Genomic DNA, 21518 nt, shown 5'->3' with positions numbered 1-21518 from the left:
AGTTACCGCAAGTACAAACCTTGTCAAAGGCAAGCCGTTAGGAAAGGTAACTAAGATACTGACAAATCTTATTCTTGACTTATGTTCTGTTCATTTATTTATTTATTTATTCATTGCTTGCTACATGGTTTTCTTAGATCTAAATTTTACATTTTTTCCTTATACATATAGCACCCCGGTAGGGCGTTGCAACGTCTGAGAGAGAGCACACTTTACAATATTCCATTTACATATCTATTACATTACATGTCATATTTATTGTCAAAAATTATACATTACTAAAATAGTCAAAATAATAATAGTAATTTAAAAAAAATTGTCATATAATTACCCAATATCAAAAATAAAACTTACATTAAACAAATCAAAACTAGTACAGTATTTGAGTGTTATTTTCTGAGAAAAAATCTTGTAATGTATAAAATGCGTTGTCCAGAAGATATTTTTTGAGGTGATTTTCAAACTTTTTTATATTTGGTTGACTTTTTATACTATTTGGTACAGCATTAAATATTTGGATTGCCATAGAGCGAGATCCTGTCCTATATAGGCTTAGGGTAGAAAAGGGTAATTTTAGTTTGTTTAAGCCGCGATTATTTCGTTTTACTATGGTAATGGGGGAATAAAGTTCAAAATGTTTAAGGACAAATTTACAGCACTCCAAAACATAAATAGAAGTTATTGTCAGAATTTTATGTTTTATAAAATACGGTTTACAAGACACTGTTTGTTCGATGTTAACTAGTATACGAATACACTTTTTTTGAAGAATCATAAGTTCATTTATATTTGTACAGTTTCCCCAAAGCACTATGCCATACGCGAGTCTGGACTGAATATAGGAGTAATATGTAGATAGAGCTGTGTGAAAGTTTGTAACTTTCTTCAAGTTCAGTAAGGCTGTATAGAAGATGACAAATTTTTGATTAACTTCTCTACATGCGCTTTCCAGCACAGACTAGTGTCCAGTCGGATTCCGAGAAGAGTAGCTGCTGTTTCAACATTTAGTGCGCAATTTTCGTATTCATAGTGTAATTTTAAAGGTGTTTTTTGGTACGGTCTAAATTGTATCAATGAGGTCTTCTTAAAGTTTAATTTCAGATTATGTGCATTGAGCCAGTTTATAATTTTGTCAAATGTAATGTCAAGTCTATTTTTTAATTCGTTCATTGTCATACAAGGGAATAAAATTGATATATCGTCAGCGAATAGAATACAGTGGTCGTCAATTATTTTGGGAAGATCGTTTATATACACTAGGAATAAAATACATCCCAGGACGCTACCCTGTGGGATGGAGTTTGTCATGCTTATTCGTTCTGAACGCACGTTTTTTACTAATCCAGTTGTAAAGTTAATATTTTCAATCTCTACGTATTGATCCCGGTTCGTGAGATAAGATTTCAACCATTTGTATGCTATACCCCTAATCCCGGTATTGTAAAGTTTGTTCAAAAGGATTTTATAGTCAACTCTATCATACGCCTTACTCATGTCCAATAATAATCCTACCGCGTATTTCCTTGCGTTTAGTGTATCTAGTATTTCATTTACGTACTTGTATACAGCGAAAATCGTAGAGCGGCCTTTTCGGAAGCCATACTGATTTTTGTCAAAAACGTTGTATTTTTCATAAAAGGAATACATTTTTTTACACATTACTGATTCAAATATTTTAGATGATGTTGGTAATAATGCGATTGGCCGATAATTATTTGTATCTGTCAGTTCGCCATTTTTGTGAATAGGTTTGACGATTGATATTTTTAGGGAATCGCATTGACTTACAATTATATTATGGACGTAGGGTCCGCGCTAAAAAGTGTCCGCACTTGTAAGGCGCTAAAATCGTATACAGAGCGCGACACTCCGCTTTATTCTTCATTTGTTCTACGGACAGCGCGATACTGCGATGACATAACAATTTAAATTTCGAATAGGTTGACTTGAGACATTTTTTTCGTGGTTTTTGTATTAGACCCGTCGTCCATTTATTTGTAAGTCAATGGGGAATCGGGAAAAATTCCTTCGTTAAGGCTCTGATTTATAAGTTCCGTATAAGGCAATGTTAGACTATCAATACACTTTTTTATTAGGATGGGAGGTATTTCATCAATGCCGAAACTATATTTATTTTTTTATTTTTTAATAACGTTTCGAACTTCACGTGGTTCAACAGGAAATAAATAAATAGAATTTTCGATGGGCTCTGTGACCTTAGTTGTTAATTTTAAATTTTGATTTTGATTTAATTCTTGTAGGGTTTTTTCCGGTGCGCCAATTTTAGCAAAGTAGTTATTAAATGAATTTGCCACGGTTTTGGGATTTGTAAGACAGGAATTCAGTGTCTTTAGTGTAACATTTTGTTTTATTCGAATATTTTTATTCGTTTCTTTATTAATTATTTGCCATATAGTTTTCATTTTGTTATTTGAGTTCTTTATTTTAAAGATGTTTTTCAGTTTCCGTGCTCTATGAACTACTTTTTTTAAATTTTTTTCATACAATTTGTGGTGTTTATTTAATATTTTACTGTTTATTTGTGATAAATGAATTTTGTCAAGTCTTTTATTCATGCAAGATCTTTTTATTCCTTTTGTAAGCCATGTAACTTTCGGTTTTAACGGGATTTTGATTCTTCTTATTGGAATGCATTTGTCTAATGTTTGCTTTAAAATTTTTGCAAAGCCATCATAGTTGTCGTTAATATTTTTATCTGGTTTTATAATATCTTGCCAGTTTATGGACATAATTTCGTTTTGAAATTTAGTCATATTTTGTTCACTGTAGGTACGTTTGTCAATAAGAAAATTTTTGAAGTTTAAAATTTTAGATGCGATGGGTAGCAAAATTCCACGGTGGTCAGAGAAACCAAGTTCATGAACTGAGGGTTCTTGCGTTGTTTGATTATTTGATTTTAGTTCAAGATGTGGTTTTCTTCCATTTTAGTTCCCAAAACATTATTTGCTTTGTTAAAATTAAATATCTATAGTTCTAATAATTCTTACAGAGGTATCTTCGACATTTCAAATGGAATTGCACAACCTGCCAGCACAGACAATCCTTCAAACAGAGCATGTCTACCCAGCCACAATTATGAACATCGACGGTGCCTCACTCTGGGTCATTACCGACAGCGCTGAAGAAGTCTGCAGGTAGGCTTATAAAAATAATTAATAAAAATGAAAAAAGTTTATTCTTCAACTATTATAATACTACTACAGTATAATAGTTACTCTACAACTACTGTTATAATTGAAATTATTGTCAATAGTCAGCAGCAGATGTCCATGTATGAAGGTGAAACCTGAAAAACAGCAGTAGTGCTAAGGTTCCATCCTTTTCCAATGAATGCACTAGAGTCCACATTTCCGAAACTCTTTAATTGTAATGTTATTGTAAATGTGCTTTAATAAATGTCTTATTATTATAATTGGAATTACATCTGTTTTGTATTGTAATATCATGACCGCAAAAGCATGACTCGATGACCAAAATGTCATATTGTGTGTATGGTGTTTACAAAGATTTCCTTCAACAGCTAAAGATGTTTTTTACTAGTTAGTCATGTCTTTTAGATAAATTCCTATAGCATTACATATGAAAATTGTATTGTCAAAACCATGTTTGTCAACAGAATAATGAGAGAAGTAACTGATTACTACAATAAACACCACATCGAAATGTCAATGGAGGATGTAATGTCACTCACCTACTGTGCCTACTTTGATGAGGAGACTGACTGCTACTACCGTAGCTTTTTCATCAGGCTTACTGAGGTATAAAAAATCGAATTGTATTCTGGGTTCTCCACAATGTTATGATAAAACTTTTAGCTTTATACTCTGTCATTGAGTATGTATATCAGTGGAAACGAAAGAGATTCAATGCGTTTACGTTGTTTTGTCTAAGGTATATCACAATTAATGTAAATGATACAGACTTCTAATTATAAATATATACTAGGCAAATAGTAATTGATAAAAAAGGCTATAAAACAATACATTTAACACAGCTACAGCTTGCATGTTTACTAAATGGATTTTACAATAGAGCAGTAACACTGCTTTTCCTTTCGACTGCAAGGAAGTAAAAATAATAAAACGTTATTTCATTCCTATTAAATTATGAAAAATCGTTAATGAGAGTTTACTAGTTTGTTCTTTAAGTGTCTTATTCTGTCCAAAACTTAGATCACATAGAATTACATATTTTATCATATTGCAGTTCTTTATGTAAAGATTGTATCGTGTCCTTTAGTAAGTTAAGAAATTAATTACAAACTCGATTTTTTTGTTTTCACAAACTTAGTAAGTGCAAATATTTTACCTTAGGGTCTAAAAGTACTGCTTATGTTAAAGGAATACGAGCATAAGAAGGAACAAAATTATTAAGTCACTAAATCAAGGAAGTTCATGGTTTTTTTTAATTGAATTTAGGAGGATGAGCAATATGCAGAGGTTTTCCTCGTAGACACAGGTGAGATGCGATTATGCGAGGAGCCGCGCAAGTATCTGCAACCGCTGCTGCCTACCTTCTGTGTGCGCCCACCATACGCACGCTGCTGCCATCTCGCAGGGGTATGTAACATTAAAACAGCGTTGAACTTACTGAACATGGATCTCCTTAAAGTGAAGTCTATTTAGCTTTACATACTGAGAATTGACGTCATAATTTATTAGATGAAAATTTAAATGAACTGTGATGTCACAGGCTCCTTGATTTACAAATCTACTTTTACGAGTACTCTTATTCCGTATTTGAAACCTGATTAATGAAGTTGAATAAGTTTTTGTAAACCTTGAATGTGCATGTGCATGTTTCCGCGCAACTTGGTGTAATGCGTTACGTAAAATTGTAACGTGAAACAGAATTTGGACGGCGCTCTGTCATTTAATTTAACTATTGCTTTATAAAAATTGTACCATCAGGTTGAACTAATAAGCGGCGAGGACAAGGAGCTGAAGGAGAAGCAGGAGAAGTTCCTGAGCCAGTACATAGGCAGGCAATGCAGCATTGAAGTTGATGACAAGTACGTGCAACTATAGTTTTATTACTATATACATAATTAACAAATTATTTCATTTTTTTTCAATATTACCCATCCTAACATGTTTCAACATTTTATACTATACAGGGTGTAACCGCAAGGTGTAGTCATATTAAAGGAGCCAAACCTATACTTGATCTAGACCCTCTGTGCAAAATATCAAATAAAAATAAGTGACTTTTAATGTTGATATAAGTTTAATTATGTTTGTATAAATAGTGATTGTCCGAAACAACCACTGCGTCACAACTCTATTGCTAGTTACGTTACTACGACTTCATAAATTCATTCATGAAACCTGGGCGGCCGCAAGCGGGGCGAAAGAACAGCTGACTACAATTGAAATGCCACTGTAAAAACATGATTTGAATATGTTGATAACACGTTTATATTAAGTAACAAAATCTTTAAATACCTAGAAAAATCGAATTATTTCTAACAATATTATTTTATGCCATACCTAGGTACGTACTTATTTACATACAATTTAAAGGATATTTATTTACTTATTAAGCCCGTAGTTACGCACGCCTTCATCGTATACACATTCTACATAATTTTGTATTAATACATTTATTTACGACAATTTTACAATAGTGGATACTTTTTTAATTGGTACTTACCTACTGTTCAATTCATACACGTTTTAATGAATTTCCTACGAATTGTAATTCACTGTTGTACAATGTACGAAATATTGACTTGTTTACGATAATTTTGAATAATAAGTACAATCACTGCACGCACTGCTGGCACATTTCACACATTTACAGGTAAGGTTCAAAATGCCGACCTCCATGCAATATGCATATTTCCGTGCGTCGGTACAGAGACTGCTCTACTCTTTGAAGCATCTGCCGAGTGATTTGACTAAACGCCATTTCGATCCGCTGCCTCATTTCTTCTGCGCTTTCACAGGACTCCGCATAAACAATATTTTTATATGACCCCATAAAAAAAATCGAGCGGTGTCAAGTCTGGGGACCACGCTGGCCAGGGTACAGGACCTCCCCGCCCAATCCACTGCGGGAAACGGTCGTTCAGATGGGAACGTACATTTCGAGCAAAATGTGCGGGTGCTCCATCGTGCTGGAAAGTCATCCTGTGTTCCATCACGAGTCTCACGTATTGTGTCACTGGCAGGACCATCAGAACGTCATCCAAGTCTTCTGTTAGGAATCTTAAATAATTGGCCCCATTCAGACTTGCCGGCAAAAACACTGGACCGATGACGGCACAACCTATTATACCAGCCCACACGTTAATCCGCCACTGGTGTTGAAAATTTGATTCCCTTGATACGCGGGGATTCAAATGAGTCCAAAAATGTTCATTATTCATATTGATAATGCCCGCACGCGTAAATGACGCCTCGTCTGTCCACAGTACCGACGAAGCGAAGTCGGGAGACCTCCTAACCTGGTCGCGGTACCAGCGGCAAAATGCCAAACGTAGATCATAGTCCGCTTGTAACAGCTCCTGCGTTCTTTGAAAATTGTATGGGTGCTGGCCATCATCCCGTAGCACACGCCACACACTCATATGGTTCACACCACCAAAGGCTGCCGCAGCACGACGAGTACTTGTCTTTGGATTGCCGAGAAAATGTTCCAAAACATCTGCCTCGAATTTTGGGTCTCGTGAACTCGGCCGGCCTTCAGAACTGGAACCACGGAACGATCCACTATTATGAAGTCTCATAACCATCTTCCTGAAGCATTCCACAGTAGGAAACGGTCGACATCGATTTTCTGGGACGCCATCAATAAACTTTGCCCAATAAATTTGGCGAGGCTGGCGCAAGCTCCCATCGGCTGCGCCTACGCACAACATCATCTCTTAGTAATCACTAATGCTTAAGCGTGACATAGTTTAAATAAACACAAAAACAAAACGATGACACCTATTTAGTCCTCACAACGCAAACGGCAATTACAGACTGTTACAAAAAATTAAAAAATAGCGCCTCTGCCTCAGCGGCGGCACATCAAAGGACGCTGACTGAAACGCAAATTTTGGAATATAGGGTAACGTTTTCATAATGTACCTACAGGATGAAATTAAAATTATTACCATCCTTTTAAAATAAGACCCTTCTCATGATACAAATTACATCATTACATACACATTAAACGAATACCTATATCCTACGTCTACGACCTTCAACGTTGCACTGCATACGCCTTTGTTTGTAAACAAGCTCTGACCATCACCCGTACCACTTCCACACAACGCAAGAACTGACTGGGTGATTACAGATATACTGCACTAAGGAGGCAGTCACCCATCGGAAACTCACGACGTCCGAAACGAAAGCCTAACACTCTAACCACTATACCATGGAGGCAGTCGACTATAGGAATCAAATCCACGACCTCCGAAAACGAAGCCTAACACTAACCACTACACCATGGAGGCAGTCGACTATGGGAATCAAATCCACAACCGCCGAAACGAAAGCATAACACTCTAACCACTACACCATAGAGGCAGTCGACTATGGGAATCAAATCCACGACTTCCGAAAAGAAAGCCTAACGCTCTAACCACTAGACTATGGAGGCAGTCGACTATGGGAATCAAATCTACGACATCCGCAAAGAAAACCTAACACTCTAACAACTACCCCATAGAGCCAGTCAACTATGAGAATCGAATCCACGACCTCCGAAACGAGTCTAACATTAACCACTACTCCACATCACGATGTTTAAAATCAAATGCTGGCGGCGAAAATCAAAGGTGATATTTTTGCCGCTAAAGTTGCCGCCAAAGGCTTGCGACTTCGCTACGATTACGTATCGCGTACGCAAGGCGACTAATCTTGATACTTTGTTTATTTAGGTAAAATTTTTTATGGTTTTACACTATTGCTAATTTAAACTATTCTAAAATATTTCTTTAGATGAGTAGATATTATTAGGAAGCAAGAACCTTAATAGGTTCAACGGATATTAATTATTTCAATTTCACCATGTAATAAACCCATACACAGAAAGTTGTCGTGTGTAGATAAGTCAAATTAAGCGTAAGCCTGTTGTTAGAAACGTGCGCTCAGCAATAGACGTATGTAAGTTAGTAAAGTACTATTTTTTGCACAAGGTTTAGTCCACTACACTTTCATAGTAAGTACTGGTTGGAAACTTGACATTCTCGCATCTTTGAAGATTTCGGCAATTATCTCCGAAATCCAAGTTTTCTCACGATATTTTCATTTCCAAGCAAGTGATGAAAATTTATTTTATTTTTTATTTTTTATTTATGGCACAATGTACAGACATCAGATACAGAAAGTGAGGAAAATAAAAACACTTAAAAATTAATACAACAGGCATATCTGTGCCCAATTATTACTGTGCTCAACATTCATTTTAAAACATTTAGATATACTTAAACAGACACTAAATCAATCATAAAAAAAAAATTAAATTAAATTAAAATTACAATAATTAATTCGTGGTCAACGATCAAAACTAATTTCTTGACGTTTGCCGACCTTCAGGTTGCACCTTTACGATGAAAGTGTCCCAATACAAAATTTCAACTTTTTGGGAATAAAAAAGAAAATAAGATTTCAAGTTGTGACATTTTCATATTATTTTATTTATTACCTACTCTTGAAGTACTAAAGGTGATGGCCTTATTAGTCTTTGAAAATAATGAGGAAAAATGGAACTTTACAACTGAAAATTGTTTCTGATCATTTTAATGTTCAACAATTTAAAAACATAATTTACAAAAAGTAGTCGCCAATAGGTCTTTTTTTTAACGATTTTTTTGTTATCATTTAACGTATTAAGAATTAAGTCTTTTTAATGTTCATCATCTAAGCAAGATGTCATAACCCTTGATATTGTTTTGTGGTCCCTGTTTCACAATTAAAAAAGAAGAAAGTCCACGAAACAAAAAAGTAAGTCCCTTTAAAAAGTAAGTTACTAAAAAAAATATATTTTTTTTAAGCGACGGGTCGAACAAGTCGTGTACCCGGTGGAAAGCGTCACGCCTGTCCATAACAGTAGCACTGCCGCTCGAAGGCTACTGCTACGGCGTCCATCTCTCTGAGACATAGTTGACAAGTCCCATGTGCCTGTAATTTCACCAGCACCCTTACCCTTCAAAACTGTAACACGGTAATGTGGCAGTACTACCCTGGACGAACTCACAAGGAGCTCTACTGCTACTAGTAATTTTTGAATATGATTTTCGGAACGAAAATGGCTCAAATGCTAATCCGTCAGTGGCAGCGTGTTGTCTTTGCAAATGCAGATTCAACAATAAATGCGGCGTTAATATTTCGACGCGGGAGTAGAATTTTTAAACTGAAAGAACAAAATGAAAGGGACCTTTATGAATCAATGCTGTTCAAGCTTTAATTGCACAATTTCATCTTCACCACAGTGTGACTAATGTAACAAAATATTTTTTTAAGATGGTTTTACGGTATAAACTCATTTTTTAATTTTTCGATTTGGGTCGCTTTCATTGTAAGGGTGCGAAGTATTAGTCGGATAATTGCGTCATATTGCGTCATGCGTTAGAAGAAACATACCGACTGATTCGCTAGCCGCCATGCGTTAGAACAGTACCGACGGATAGAAAGAGACAAATTTCATTCATTAAAATACAATAGATGAATGCGTATTATTAAATATGATATGGTAAAAAGAAACAGAGATAACTTTAAATATGTGTTTTTTAGAGGACATTAGTTTTATTAATGGATATTAAATGGAAATTTGTGTATTTTGTATGATTGAAGATATGAAGTTAACGAAACCATATTACGTTATTATGTACTAAGTTTTAAATAATAGTTTTATTATGAAGTAGTGTATTTTGGCAAAGTAATCGATAATATTTATTTTTCATTAAATGTTCACACGCATATTACATGAATAAAATAATAATAAATTGAGTAAATTATAACATAGCAATAAGAATATGGATTTAGTACTTTATCATTTACAATAACATGCCTGAATTTCACAATTTTTTCAAGTTACGTAATTTGGTTGTATTATGATACTCAATAGAGATGTGATGTGACTATTTATTTTCGTTAAATGACATCAGCTGATCGAAACTGTTCATGGCGAAATTTCCATAAATAACGTAGTGTGTACTAAAACAACTTTAAATAGTTCCATACCATTAACTGAATCCGACCTTCAAATATGACCACACCTTGCTGTTACACCCTGTATACTGTAATAGACCTATTAAGCCTTATATGCCCAACTGTTGAACACAAGTCTCTTCTAAACAGTGAGTTTATCATAGCCCCAATGAAGACACACATTTAAAATATAATTATTCCACTGTATAAGTTTATTATAAGTGTGGTAGAACAAATTTAATTCTTAACATCTTATTTGTGTAAAAAACCACTTTTTTAAATTTGTTCTAAGCCTTTGTCGTTTTTTGTTGTTGTTATAATCATAATGTTTTCGACTGAAGGATTTTGTATCCAGGTCATGTAACAAATTTAAAAAAAAATTATGTTTCAGTACTTCCGAATCATTGGGCGTGTACGTGAGACTGTCAGAGAACGAGATCCTCAATGAAATTCTTATTGAACACGGATTCGCTTGCTCAAGTGAGTTTTTACTTGATTGCATTGTAGATTTTCTGTGTTTCACATGATAAATAGGTGAGCGACGTGAAGATTGACAGATGACATCGTAACACATGTGGTGCACACTGTACACATTCAGCAGTAGCGTTAGCATGATAGGGCGCGACTTGCACGAGAGCGACACAGCGCGAGATACTACTATTCTCGCATAGAGTATCTCGCGCTTTATATCACTCTCGCATAAGTCGTGCCCTGTCGTGCTACTGGTCGGTATTCATTAAGTAATGCTCGAATCTAGAGGTAGGCGCTTAATCGAAAAGCACTTAAAAAGTTTGCATTTTAAAATTAGCACGTAAGCACGCTTTTCTATTGAAGCGTAAACGTTGGTCAGTTTATATTCAATAATTTCATTTTTATAACGTGCTTATGTTTCAAGTCCCGCCATCTATGTTGCATAAACAAATTAATTCGTCAATGTGAATAATAATTTTATGAATAAAAATAAAACTCATGTTTTACAAATAAACTTACTTAACTTAAAACTTTTAGTGATCTACTCTTGCTTTTCGCTATCAACACAACGTTGCAACCTTTTTTTAACATAAAAGCTATGCACTTAAACATTTTTCTAAACAATTTTGTAAGTTTCAAACTAGAAAGCATTGTTATAAGCACGCTTTTTTTTAAAAAAAACCACTATGTTTAAATGTTTAAAAAATAAGCAGTTTTTTCCATCTCTACTCGAATCAGAGCTGTTGGATTGCAAATGAATAATAATAATAATGTGCCAGACAACCACCAATGTACCAGAGTAACGGAATCCACTCCCAGAACCCTTCCCCGAACACCCAGACCAGAACCAATTTAGAAAAGTTAATTTCCCAAATTGTCCTACCTGGATTCGAACCGTCCAGGACCTCCTCATCCAGTGCCCACTATTTAAACCGTTAGGCCAACGAAATCGTCAAATGATGATGAATGTATCCATTCAGTAAGCACCATAAGATAATTCAATATCAAAATGAAACATTTGTTAATCTGATGAATCAGAACTTTTAAAGCACACTTTTGTACACAAAGTATAATAGTCGTTGTGATACAATTGACAAGAAAACCAGAATTATGAATTTGTTTTTATTATTGTGAAATTACTCCACTAGTTTGATATAATTATTACGCTTACGGCGTATAAAGTTGAAAACTCAATTCAAAACTCTATAACAGACAATTAGAAGAATTTCGTTGACTGAGTTAACTTAACCTGTAGCTCAGTTGGAAGAGCGATGGGAACGGAATCCCGTGGTCGCAGGATCGAGTCCTGTCGAGTCCTTTTCTTTGTGTTCGATCTTTGTATGTAATAATTAAAGGAAACCAGAAACCCGGAATTCTCCTTTATTTCTCCAGAACCTTAACAGAATCAGAGTCTGAATTTCAGACTGTTATGTCCAATCCTATACATTTCTGTAATAATCATATTATTGGTCTGCATTTCAAATTGGGATTCAATTTAGATGGTTAATCAGACGGGCAATAATTGCCGTTGCCAGAGAAAGAAACACAATCGAATACATTGACTGTCAGTATGTTAACCGACTAGGCATACATTGCAAGCTCTACAGTTTGCAACAAGTTATAAATTACTAATATTCCTTGCAGCTGAATCCAAATCTCCTCAAAAAATGACTGCAGTGTCCCACGGTACCCCCGAGCTTCGTAAGCTCGACTCGGAGCTCGACTTGGCTCTCTGCCCTGAGTATGAAGATCCAGTAGAGGCTGTCACAGTACGTACCTTTTTAATTTCTTTTTAAATATTGATTTAGATTTATGTGCTTTAAGAAAGTGCTCTCGAAGTATGATATAGGCAGTATTTTTGGTGCATACACATTGGACGTTTACTCGTGTATTGAAGTGTTTAAGGACGACGTGTTTGACTCCTATTAATATTCCCAGGGCTACAGCTACCGCGATGAGGCAGATATCTGCAAACACTACAAGGGTGGCCCTAATAAGAGCTGCTTCAAGGGATCGCGGTGCACCAAGAAACACATTGTCAAACATCCTGGTTAGTAGTTAATACCATTATAAATGGTATCATTTATTGTTGTTTTTTGAAATATTTATGATTTGTTGATGATTTCCTCGCCCGCAACTGAGCATAATGCAACAAAGGTCGATTTGGGAATAAATTCACTGCTGCATACTATGTGTAGTACACACTTACATACACACTATTTATTATACATATAACACTTAGACGGTAGCTTACTGTAGTTTGATTCTTGTCTATATATTTGCAATAAAGAATGTCATTGTATTGTCTTTATCAGTTTGTTAGCTCCATAACTCGATGTTAACCAAATTTTCTTCCATATATCATAACAACATAGCTAAGCATTTTGATATCTAATCAAACCACCACTCGCGCTACACGCGTTAATTTGGAGCAGAGTTCTTAAGGCAATTTCGCGAATTACATCTTTTGTGAACTTTAAACTGTCGAAATTTCAAGTACATAAATAATTTAGGGACATATTTGTGATGTTTTTGTAAAGACTGGTGCCCACTGCCGCCTAAAAGTAAGAACCTAACTGTTAGGGTCATTCATTAACCCTTTTCTTATGTGCAGATGGGTGGACTCTGGACCGCGTAGAAGTTACTGGCAAGTGCGCTGCGTTGCCGCTGCCAGCGCCTGGCACGTGGCTACGCGTACTAGTCACCTGCGTCTGCCACTTCGACCACCTCTACGTGCAGTTCATCGAAGAGGAGCCTGGTAACATATTCACTTCCCGCTGCCAGTCTCTTCTAAAAATCTGAGGACGACGCCGTGGAAACAGTGGAGGCCTGTACCAATTATTACTTGCTTTAACGGTGAAGAAAAACATAAGATTGATCGATCGCCTCGCGCACCACGGGAAGAAAGACCACGATCTTTTTCATTCTTCGAGACAGGGTAAAGCTAGACGCCATATTTTATATATTAGACTGCCAGATTTTAATTTTTCTACAATAATTTCATTTAAAGACAAAGCCAAGTCTTCTGTGTGATCGTCTGTTTTTCTCAATAAGCGATGTTTTTTTAATGTTTCTACCATGGTCCAGTTTTAATTGTTATAGTCTAATTTATCACAAGTTTCATGTGCAAAAATGGTATTAAACTAATGTGCAAATATTTACAGACGAAGAGCTGCCAAATTTCGGCGTAGTGCTGCCTCCGTCTAACCTCAAGGCGCTCGTACGAGACATGAATTGCCCTGCGACGCGCATGGCCTACAAACCTCTCACCGTAAGTCTTCTCGTAGGATCGATTAAAACTTGTACCCAGTAATATAGGAGAAATCCAAGCTATGTTGCGATTTGAGAAATTTTATATGACTAGTGCATATTTCGCATAGTGGAGTTAGTTTACAAAAAATATATGATTATCAACTGTGATAAAAAAATCGTGAAATTCAAACACGTCGATAATAAATTACATATTTCATTCTAATGTATTATTTAACATTACAAATTACTTATTTATTTATTTTTTTTATATTTGGGAACAAACAGTTTGCAATACGATTATAGTATAAAAAAGTTAAATAGGTATAGAAGGGTAACAAGGGTGCTGGTGAAATTACAGGCACATGGGACTTGTAAACTTATATTTCAGGGTGTCCAAATCTTTGCGATTTAAAGCTCTGAAAGGCACTGCAACTGTTACGGTCAGGCGTATAGCATACCATCGGGTGCATGACCTGTTCGTCCCGCCTCTTGATATTACAAAAAAAAATCCATTATAAGGGCTACCGGATTTTGAGCGACGTATCAGAATGTGGTAGCCTTTCGTAACCAATTATCTAATCAATTATATATTTAACCTCACAGCTTTATAAGGTTAATAATTGAAATGTCGTTTTACTAGTTTTATATTTCTTAGTAATAATTATATTACATCTTTTTCTGTATAATAATATGCAGTTATTGGATAAACAAATGAAATATTTTCTATAGCACTATTAAAAACTTACTACTTACTTACTTTATTAGACCATGACAGGACAATAAAAAACTGTTCAGGAGCTTTGTGAATTTATCGTTAATAATTCTATGTGCTAATCGCATATTGTTTCAATAGTTTTCGGTAAATAAATAAAAAAAAAATTTATTCAGACAACATTTTTATTTTTGTCCAATAAGCTTGGGTCTTAATTGGCTTGATGTGGAAAATAATATGGAAGGAAAGACAAGAAAGAACAAAGTTTTTCTATTGCCGACTCAAAGTCTAAACATTTTACCCCTTAGCATCGTAAAACACGATGAAAAGAAGGAAGTTCGGTGTGAATGATGTCGCACACGATTACAATATACCCGCTGATAAGTATTTTGTACAGATGGCACCGGCCCATGGCGAACTGGTGGCAGCCTTGTATCCGCCCGATGACCAATGGTATCGTGCCCGCGTCATCACCACCACGCGCGCTGACCAGAATGTTGAGGTTTGCGTCATTATTACGGTTATTACTAAGTTTCATTTCGTTAATTTCAATGAATTGACAAGAAGTGATAATGGACATATTATCGTGTCTTTTTGAATCCCATGCGATTATAGGCATGAAAGTCAAGCGGAAATAGTGACTTTTTTGTGTTTAAATCGTCAAACGACTCCCAAGTGATGAATTACTATTACTGCTTCCGTTGCCGGACGATCACCATGCTGGTATGCGACGCAGAGATCCCGGGTTCGATTCCAGGGCCGAGAGATATAACATATAAAAAAAAGTAAAAAATAGTAATTTGTAGTTGTCTGTGTGTATTGTATCCATGGAACCTGTGATACAGGGTTTCCCTAGTGCGGGACTTTGAGTGTGTGCGTAAAAAAACTAGTGACCACCATCACCTGACACGGAAGTATCCTTAATATTCCTAATGTGTGGTTGGTTAGTCACAGAATTAAGATCAACGCTTATGCCTGTGATAGCACTAGCTTTCATTACCATTCAATCTCGAACAGTGCTACATTACGATAGAATTAGATGGGGTGGTGCGGTTGTACCTAACCTAGCCGGGTATTGCACAGGGATTATCTGCATTTAACCACTATATGCATTTACCACCTGGTAAAACGATATAATCTGTAAATGATAGCTAAAGGACTTTAAGTCCATTTGGAATTTAGATGTTTTCGCGCAATGGTAAAATGCATTAAATCCTAGCGTTGTTTTTTTTAGTTTTAAGATATTTTATTTGACCTAAAAATTTGGTTTTAAATGCCTCTTTAGAACGTTCTGTAGTAAAAAATACTATTTGGCACTTAAGGTTATTTACCTCTCACAGATATATCACAATGAATGGTAGGAAAGTTTAACGAACAAAATTTCAACCCAGGTGAAGTATATTGACTACGGCAACGAAGTGTGGGTGCGTGAAGACAGCGTACGAATGCTGGAGCCTCGACATGCCCTGCTGCCAGCGCAGGCTGTGCGCTGCGCGTTGGCCGGCGTGGGGGCCAAGGGCCACGACTCGCGGCAGTGGGCGGCCGCCAAGCAGCAGCTCGCGCGGATGACGCAGGATAGGACCCTCGACGCCCATGTCATGTTGGTATACTACGTACATATATAATACTAATTATTAGCTTACGCATAATTATTTGTAACAATACTAACAACCTCGCCATTTCGAAAAATTTTTCAGGGGAGCACGTTTTAGGTTTTAACGATTGTTTTAAAATATTTACGTTCTCTTAAACTGCCTCTGTGGCCGAACGGTTACCATGCCACTGCCACGCAGAGGTCCCTGGTGCGATTCCCGGGCCGGGAGTAATATTTGTGTGGCCTACATTTCTTTCTCTCGTGATATTGGGTGTAATTTGTGGTTGCCTATGTGCGTGTCCATGGCACCCGCGACACAGGGTTTTCCTAATGCGGGGCTATGTTGAGTGTGAGCATTAATAGTGTGCGTTAATCGTAAAATTCAATTTTGGTTTTAATTAAGTATTTACTCTAGCGCTTTTTGTTACCGTACAGAGTTATCACCGTTCACAGTTGTCTATTTATATATTTTTAATTTTGTAGGAAAGTGAAATGATGAATTATTAAATTATTGATGGATGTAAGAAGTTGTGAGAGCTTTTTAGTATTTTACAAATATATGATCCCACTGCTAGGCATAAGCCTTCTCTCCCAATGGGAGAACTTGGGCAATGGTTCCCTCGTGGGCATTGCGTAAAAGAAATGTGTCGCACAACAATTGTAACAAAAGGAATAAATAAAGGTTATAATTCAAATTATAATGTTACGGTCATCTTGAACTTGTTATCTAAAAGAGCCCATATTACGTTAAACACGTGTGCGATCATTTCTTTCGCGTATTTGTCCCTTTTAAGAGACTCTGGTTGCAGAATGCGACTTGAGTGAGTTTGCTGAGTTACCTTGAAATTATTTAAAGTTAAATATTATTCAACAAATTACCATTATAAACTTCATCAAAGTAAACTAAGTATATGACTTAAAGTTTCCTCGCGTAACAGAAGGGATCTGAGAAAGTTGTTATCTCTCAACAGTACCTGCTGAAGTTTACTAAATATTCTTGGTATTCAAATTCCCCAGCCCGGATGTGTGAATGTGAGTTATGGTGAAATTGATCTGTAAAGAAATCTCTGTTTTGACCAATCATGACCTTAGCCAGCGTACCGCGGGAGGGGAACATAAACGTTTCCTCTCGCTTATCACAAAAATCAGTGCTTATATATATTCATAAGCTAAAGTTTAATTACTACAGAAATAGGTGTGGCAGCTGTCATATGAAACAAAAATCTTCTATTTACTTATTGGCGGTGCCCTTTTTAGATTTCGTCATTATCGAGCTTTCCGCTTAGTAATTTTAAAGGCTTTTACAGGTTCTGCAATTCATCTACCTACTATTGTGGGAGTACAATGAGAGAAAATTTGTATATATATATATATATATATATTTATGCACTTTTTATTTTTTTGGATTTACACGCCGAGCCCAACCCGACCCGATCAATAATTTAACACAAATTTGTTTATAAACCAATTCGGCTACTAGGATGTTGATGACGAAAAAAATTAAATGACTAAGTTCTTGTCGAAAATGTCAATAGTGTTGTACCATTCCTGATTCTGCATTAAGTGGAGCAGTTTTTAAGATTATTAGCAAGTTCAGTTTCATACAATTTTTTTTCGCACTAGCTATTCAAAGTTAATGTTTAGCTTTTTACAAAGGTACGAGCTAAACCAAATTAATAACTATCCTATTTTATGATATTTCTCAGTGAAATATTACTTGCTGTACCTGGAAAAACTATTCAGAATCCCCGAAGTACAAGAATAACCGTCTGGAGCTAACCCTGGCAATAGTAGCATAAAACCCAACAAAAGGTAAAGTAATTCCAAAACAAATAAAAAGTGCCAATATCTCGAAAACCAAAAGACTTTTATTAAGGTCAAATGGGGTCACCGGGGTATATAATAATTATATGTGTAATAAGTATAATTAAATAAGTAGTCAATATAATAATATGTTATATAAGCCGCTCTCCAATTATAATCTTGTTATTGCTAGTTATATAAACACATAGAAGAACGATAAAAGGGAAATTGACATAAGAAATTATTTAGCATGCATAGACATGTAATGTCATAAGTACTTAGCATCAAGATAACATTTTATACGCATTCAGGCGTTTGTTTTATTTGTTGTTTACTTATGTGAAATTAATAATGAGTAGTGTGGGTCGATCACAGACATTTTCCTATAAAAACCGAAATCTAAAATATCGCAAATTTACAGTGCCCGCGACTACGATGAAATAACGGTGGAGCTATTCGACGAACACGGCTACAGCATAGCGGAGCAGCTGGCTGCGCTGGACATGGTCGTGCTTAAGGACTTCGTTGTTCTGGACGATAGCAACACTTTGCACAAGCAAGTCGTGCCTTAAACTCTTCTTTATTTTATCAGTAGCCTTTTGTGAAACCCCGAAATTATAATAACATAGGTATGTTCTAAAGTTAGAACAAAGTAAACTAAACACTGACAAATTGGATATGGACGCGTAGATATTGAAAAACACACATCTATATATAAGTATATATTTCATTATATATGTGTACGTTACGTGCGTACGAATACTTGCCTTAGAGGTATTCCTTGTTTCTCATTACATTGTGTATAAGTTAAATACTTGCTATATTCGACAAACTTTATAGCTTTTTCTTTATAAATGTCGCCAATTACACTTGATAAGGATTTACGCTGACGTTCTATGTTGACCATGTGATTAAAAAAAATATGTGAATTTCCTAAATTTCCACAACAAAAGCTGTTTATTTTAATTATAGGAATGACGTGTTCTACAGTTTTTAGTTAATAAACTTGTGCGTCTATATCAAATAAAGAATCTTAAGTGCCAAAGACTAATTTTTACTATAGAGCGTTTTTAAAAAACAGTTTCAAATATAACTGCCTACAGCTCTTAGGACTTTCGACATAATCGACTTAGGACATAATCAAGATCCTTGGTCTGAAGTCAGACGTTTCGGGCGACGTGTGCTCTGATTCAGCAGAATGAGCTGTGCCAGGCTGTATGCTACCTATAAAGCGTTCGTGACCAATAAAGGCCTCCCTAGCCCCAGCCTTTGCCAGCTCATCCGCTGCCTCTTTAACTTCGATGTCAGAATGGCGTGGAACCCAGCGCGGGAACACTTTATTCCTTTCCCCGAGAGTATTCAGTATAGTTACACAGTTCTCTACAATCCTCGATGTTTGAGTAACCGAGGCTAATAAGCGCACATGCAATTATGGCTTACATTTCGACCTGTACAATGGAAGAGTGTTGTCCCATGTTCTGCTTGTAGCTGAGCCTGAGTCGCACACCGTGTATACCACAGCCTCCGTCGAGTCTCATCTTCGGCCCATCGGTATACCAATAAAAACTACCATCCTTCCTGGTGAGGTTCCGTTACTCTCCCAATTTTCCTTTGGTTTCCTAAAGTTTTGATTGGGAAGCATGACATCAGATGTCATTCGTAGAAGAAAGTGTTCCAGGATGGAATCTTAACCTTGTTATAAGCGTTCGTTGGACCTCGAAATTATTTATAATGAGGTAATTTGATCTAAAAGTATCCATATATAATTTGTTGACACCTTGTATACTATATTACTATAGCAATTGTACTCGACGTTAAGAGCAGCTTGTTTTTTCGGACAAAACATTTAAGAGTTGTGTACGAAACTACGCGAAGCGCGGCAGATTTTCGCATAAAATAGTTTTTTTGTGTACAAAATAGTGAAAAAGCTGTTATGATGTAAATTTGTGAAATGTAATATGCCTCGATTAACCAATTTCTTAGGCAATATGCTCAGAATCGTGTTGTAAGGACGCCTCGTCACTGATATACACGTATGAATAAAGTGTTACTGCCAAATGTCCAAATAGTTTTAAAAAATCTAAAAGAAGTTTAAAAGTACAATTCTCATTGTTATAAATATAATGTTCAGTTGAAAAGTTATTTTGTTCGCACAAATTGAGTAAATTAATTGCTGTTCTTAGGGTCATATTCTAGAACTCTACTCAATGCTCAAGTCAGGATTGCAATTGAAACACAAGCACTGGAAATACGACCCTAATGCCAGGGACTTGAGTATGATTTCGAGTGCTTTAAACCATACTCAAATCCTGACTTGAGCATCGATTATAGTTCTAGAATTCGACCCTTCGTGTTGAACTACACATTCCTTATCTGCGTCTTAGTACTGCGCACGTAAGTAACGCAGGTTATTCAAACACCTCTTCTGAGGTCCGCTCATAGGGATAAAGAGGAGAAGAAAGATAAGGAGCCTTATTTATGACTAGCAAATGATGCATTGTTGCAGTGTACTTATTAAATGTGCACTGGTGCATAAAAACTTGCCAAGGTAGTGATGAGTAGTGATTTAGAGTTTAAGAAGAAAGCTTTAACTTTATAGAGTTCGTTCAAATTAATGTATGATAATACCCATTTGTAACGGAGAGTATTATATAAAAAAAAATATTATTATAGTAAAACCTGTATCTGAAGAACAATAAAAGGTTATTTAGGTAAAATTCACAGGTACCACAACGACATTATTGTACTCAACATTAGTTTTGCTACTTAGGGCGCGTTCCCATTATGTAGTGACGACAGATAGTCGTGCAGTTTAAAGTGTCGTGACTTGTATATTTAAATGAAGTACTTCACACATAGAACAACACGATTAACTGTTGTTCACGACGACAATGACAATGGGAAGAGCTAGAACGACAGATAATCGCAGCTTCAAGCGATTCTGTCGTGCAAACGACAAGGCTGCCGTGCACCGATAAATTGTCGTCACGATCTAGTGGGAACAGCTTGGCACGACAGTCGTTCAACAATAAAATAAACATCCACGACACTGTCACGACAGATAGTCGTGATTTGGGAATGGACTAGACGCGACCGTCGTCGTCCAACGACAAATAAAACGTTACGACATAATGGGCACGCGCCTTTACTACTATTGACTCGTGTCATAATCATAAGTATATATAAATTAATTAAGTATATTGTTAGGTAATTTGTTAACAAAATATTCTTTGATAATTTGTTAACAAAATTGTGAACTGTAATATATGTAATATAATCAAACACAAGTTGATGTATGTTTTGTTAACAGCCAAAAACGTAGATATCAATCCCCCACACATTACGTTTTAAAACTTTTGAATAAATTTTCAAAAAACTCAACCAAGTCAATTTAACTATAGATATCTGTAAATGTACAATTTGTTATTGTTATAAATTAAGTTTCTAACCCGAAACACAGACGATATTTTTTATATGCCATATCCTTTACTAATAAGGCTAGTATTATTTTTGTTATGAA

General features: G+C 35.8%; 1 protein-coding gene across 1 annotated transcript in view; it reads left to right on the top strand.

Annotated features, from left to right (window-relative positions):
- The window catches only part of LOC113228624, a 22576-nt gene extending 2380 nt beyond the window's left edge, over positions 1 to 20196 (top strand). Inside the window, exons 5-16 of the mRNA XM_026461976.1 lie at positions 3011 to 3155; positions 3638 to 3779; positions 4440 to 4580; positions 4932 to 5032; positions 10558 to 10646; positions 12282 to 12406; positions 12576 to 12687; positions 13252 to 13395; positions 13802 to 13908; positions 14999 to 15103; positions 15993 to 16201; positions 18420 to 20196. Coding sequence (XP_026317761.1) covers positions 3011 to 3155; positions 3638 to 3779; positions 4440 to 4580; positions 4932 to 5032; positions 10558 to 10646; positions 12282 to 12406; positions 12576 to 12687; positions 13252 to 13395; positions 13802 to 13908; positions 14999 to 15103; positions 15993 to 16201; positions 18420 to 18570 — 1571 coding nt within the window. The 3' untranslated portion in view covers positions 18571 to 20196. The remainder of the gene's footprint in view (positions 1 to 3010; positions 3156 to 3637; positions 3780 to 4439; positions 4581 to 4931; positions 5033 to 10557; positions 10647 to 12281; positions 12407 to 12575; positions 12688 to 13251; positions 13396 to 13801; positions 13909 to 14998; positions 15104 to 15992; positions 16202 to 18419) is intronic.
- Positions 20197 to 21518: the final 1322 nt, after the last annotated feature.

This window comes from Hyposmocoma kahamanoa, unplaced genomic scaffold (assembly GCF_003589595.1).
Source record: "Hyposmocoma kahamanoa isolate Upper Pololo Valley unplaced genomic scaffold, ASM358959v1 232, whole genome shotgun sequence".
In the NCBI taxonomy this organism is placed as follows: Eukaryota; Metazoa; Arthropoda; class Insecta; order Lepidoptera; family Cosmopterigidae; genus Hyposmocoma; species Hyposmocoma kahamanoa.
Note: the sequence above shows the minus strand (reverse complement) of the source record. Positions and strands in the feature narration are given on the sequence as shown.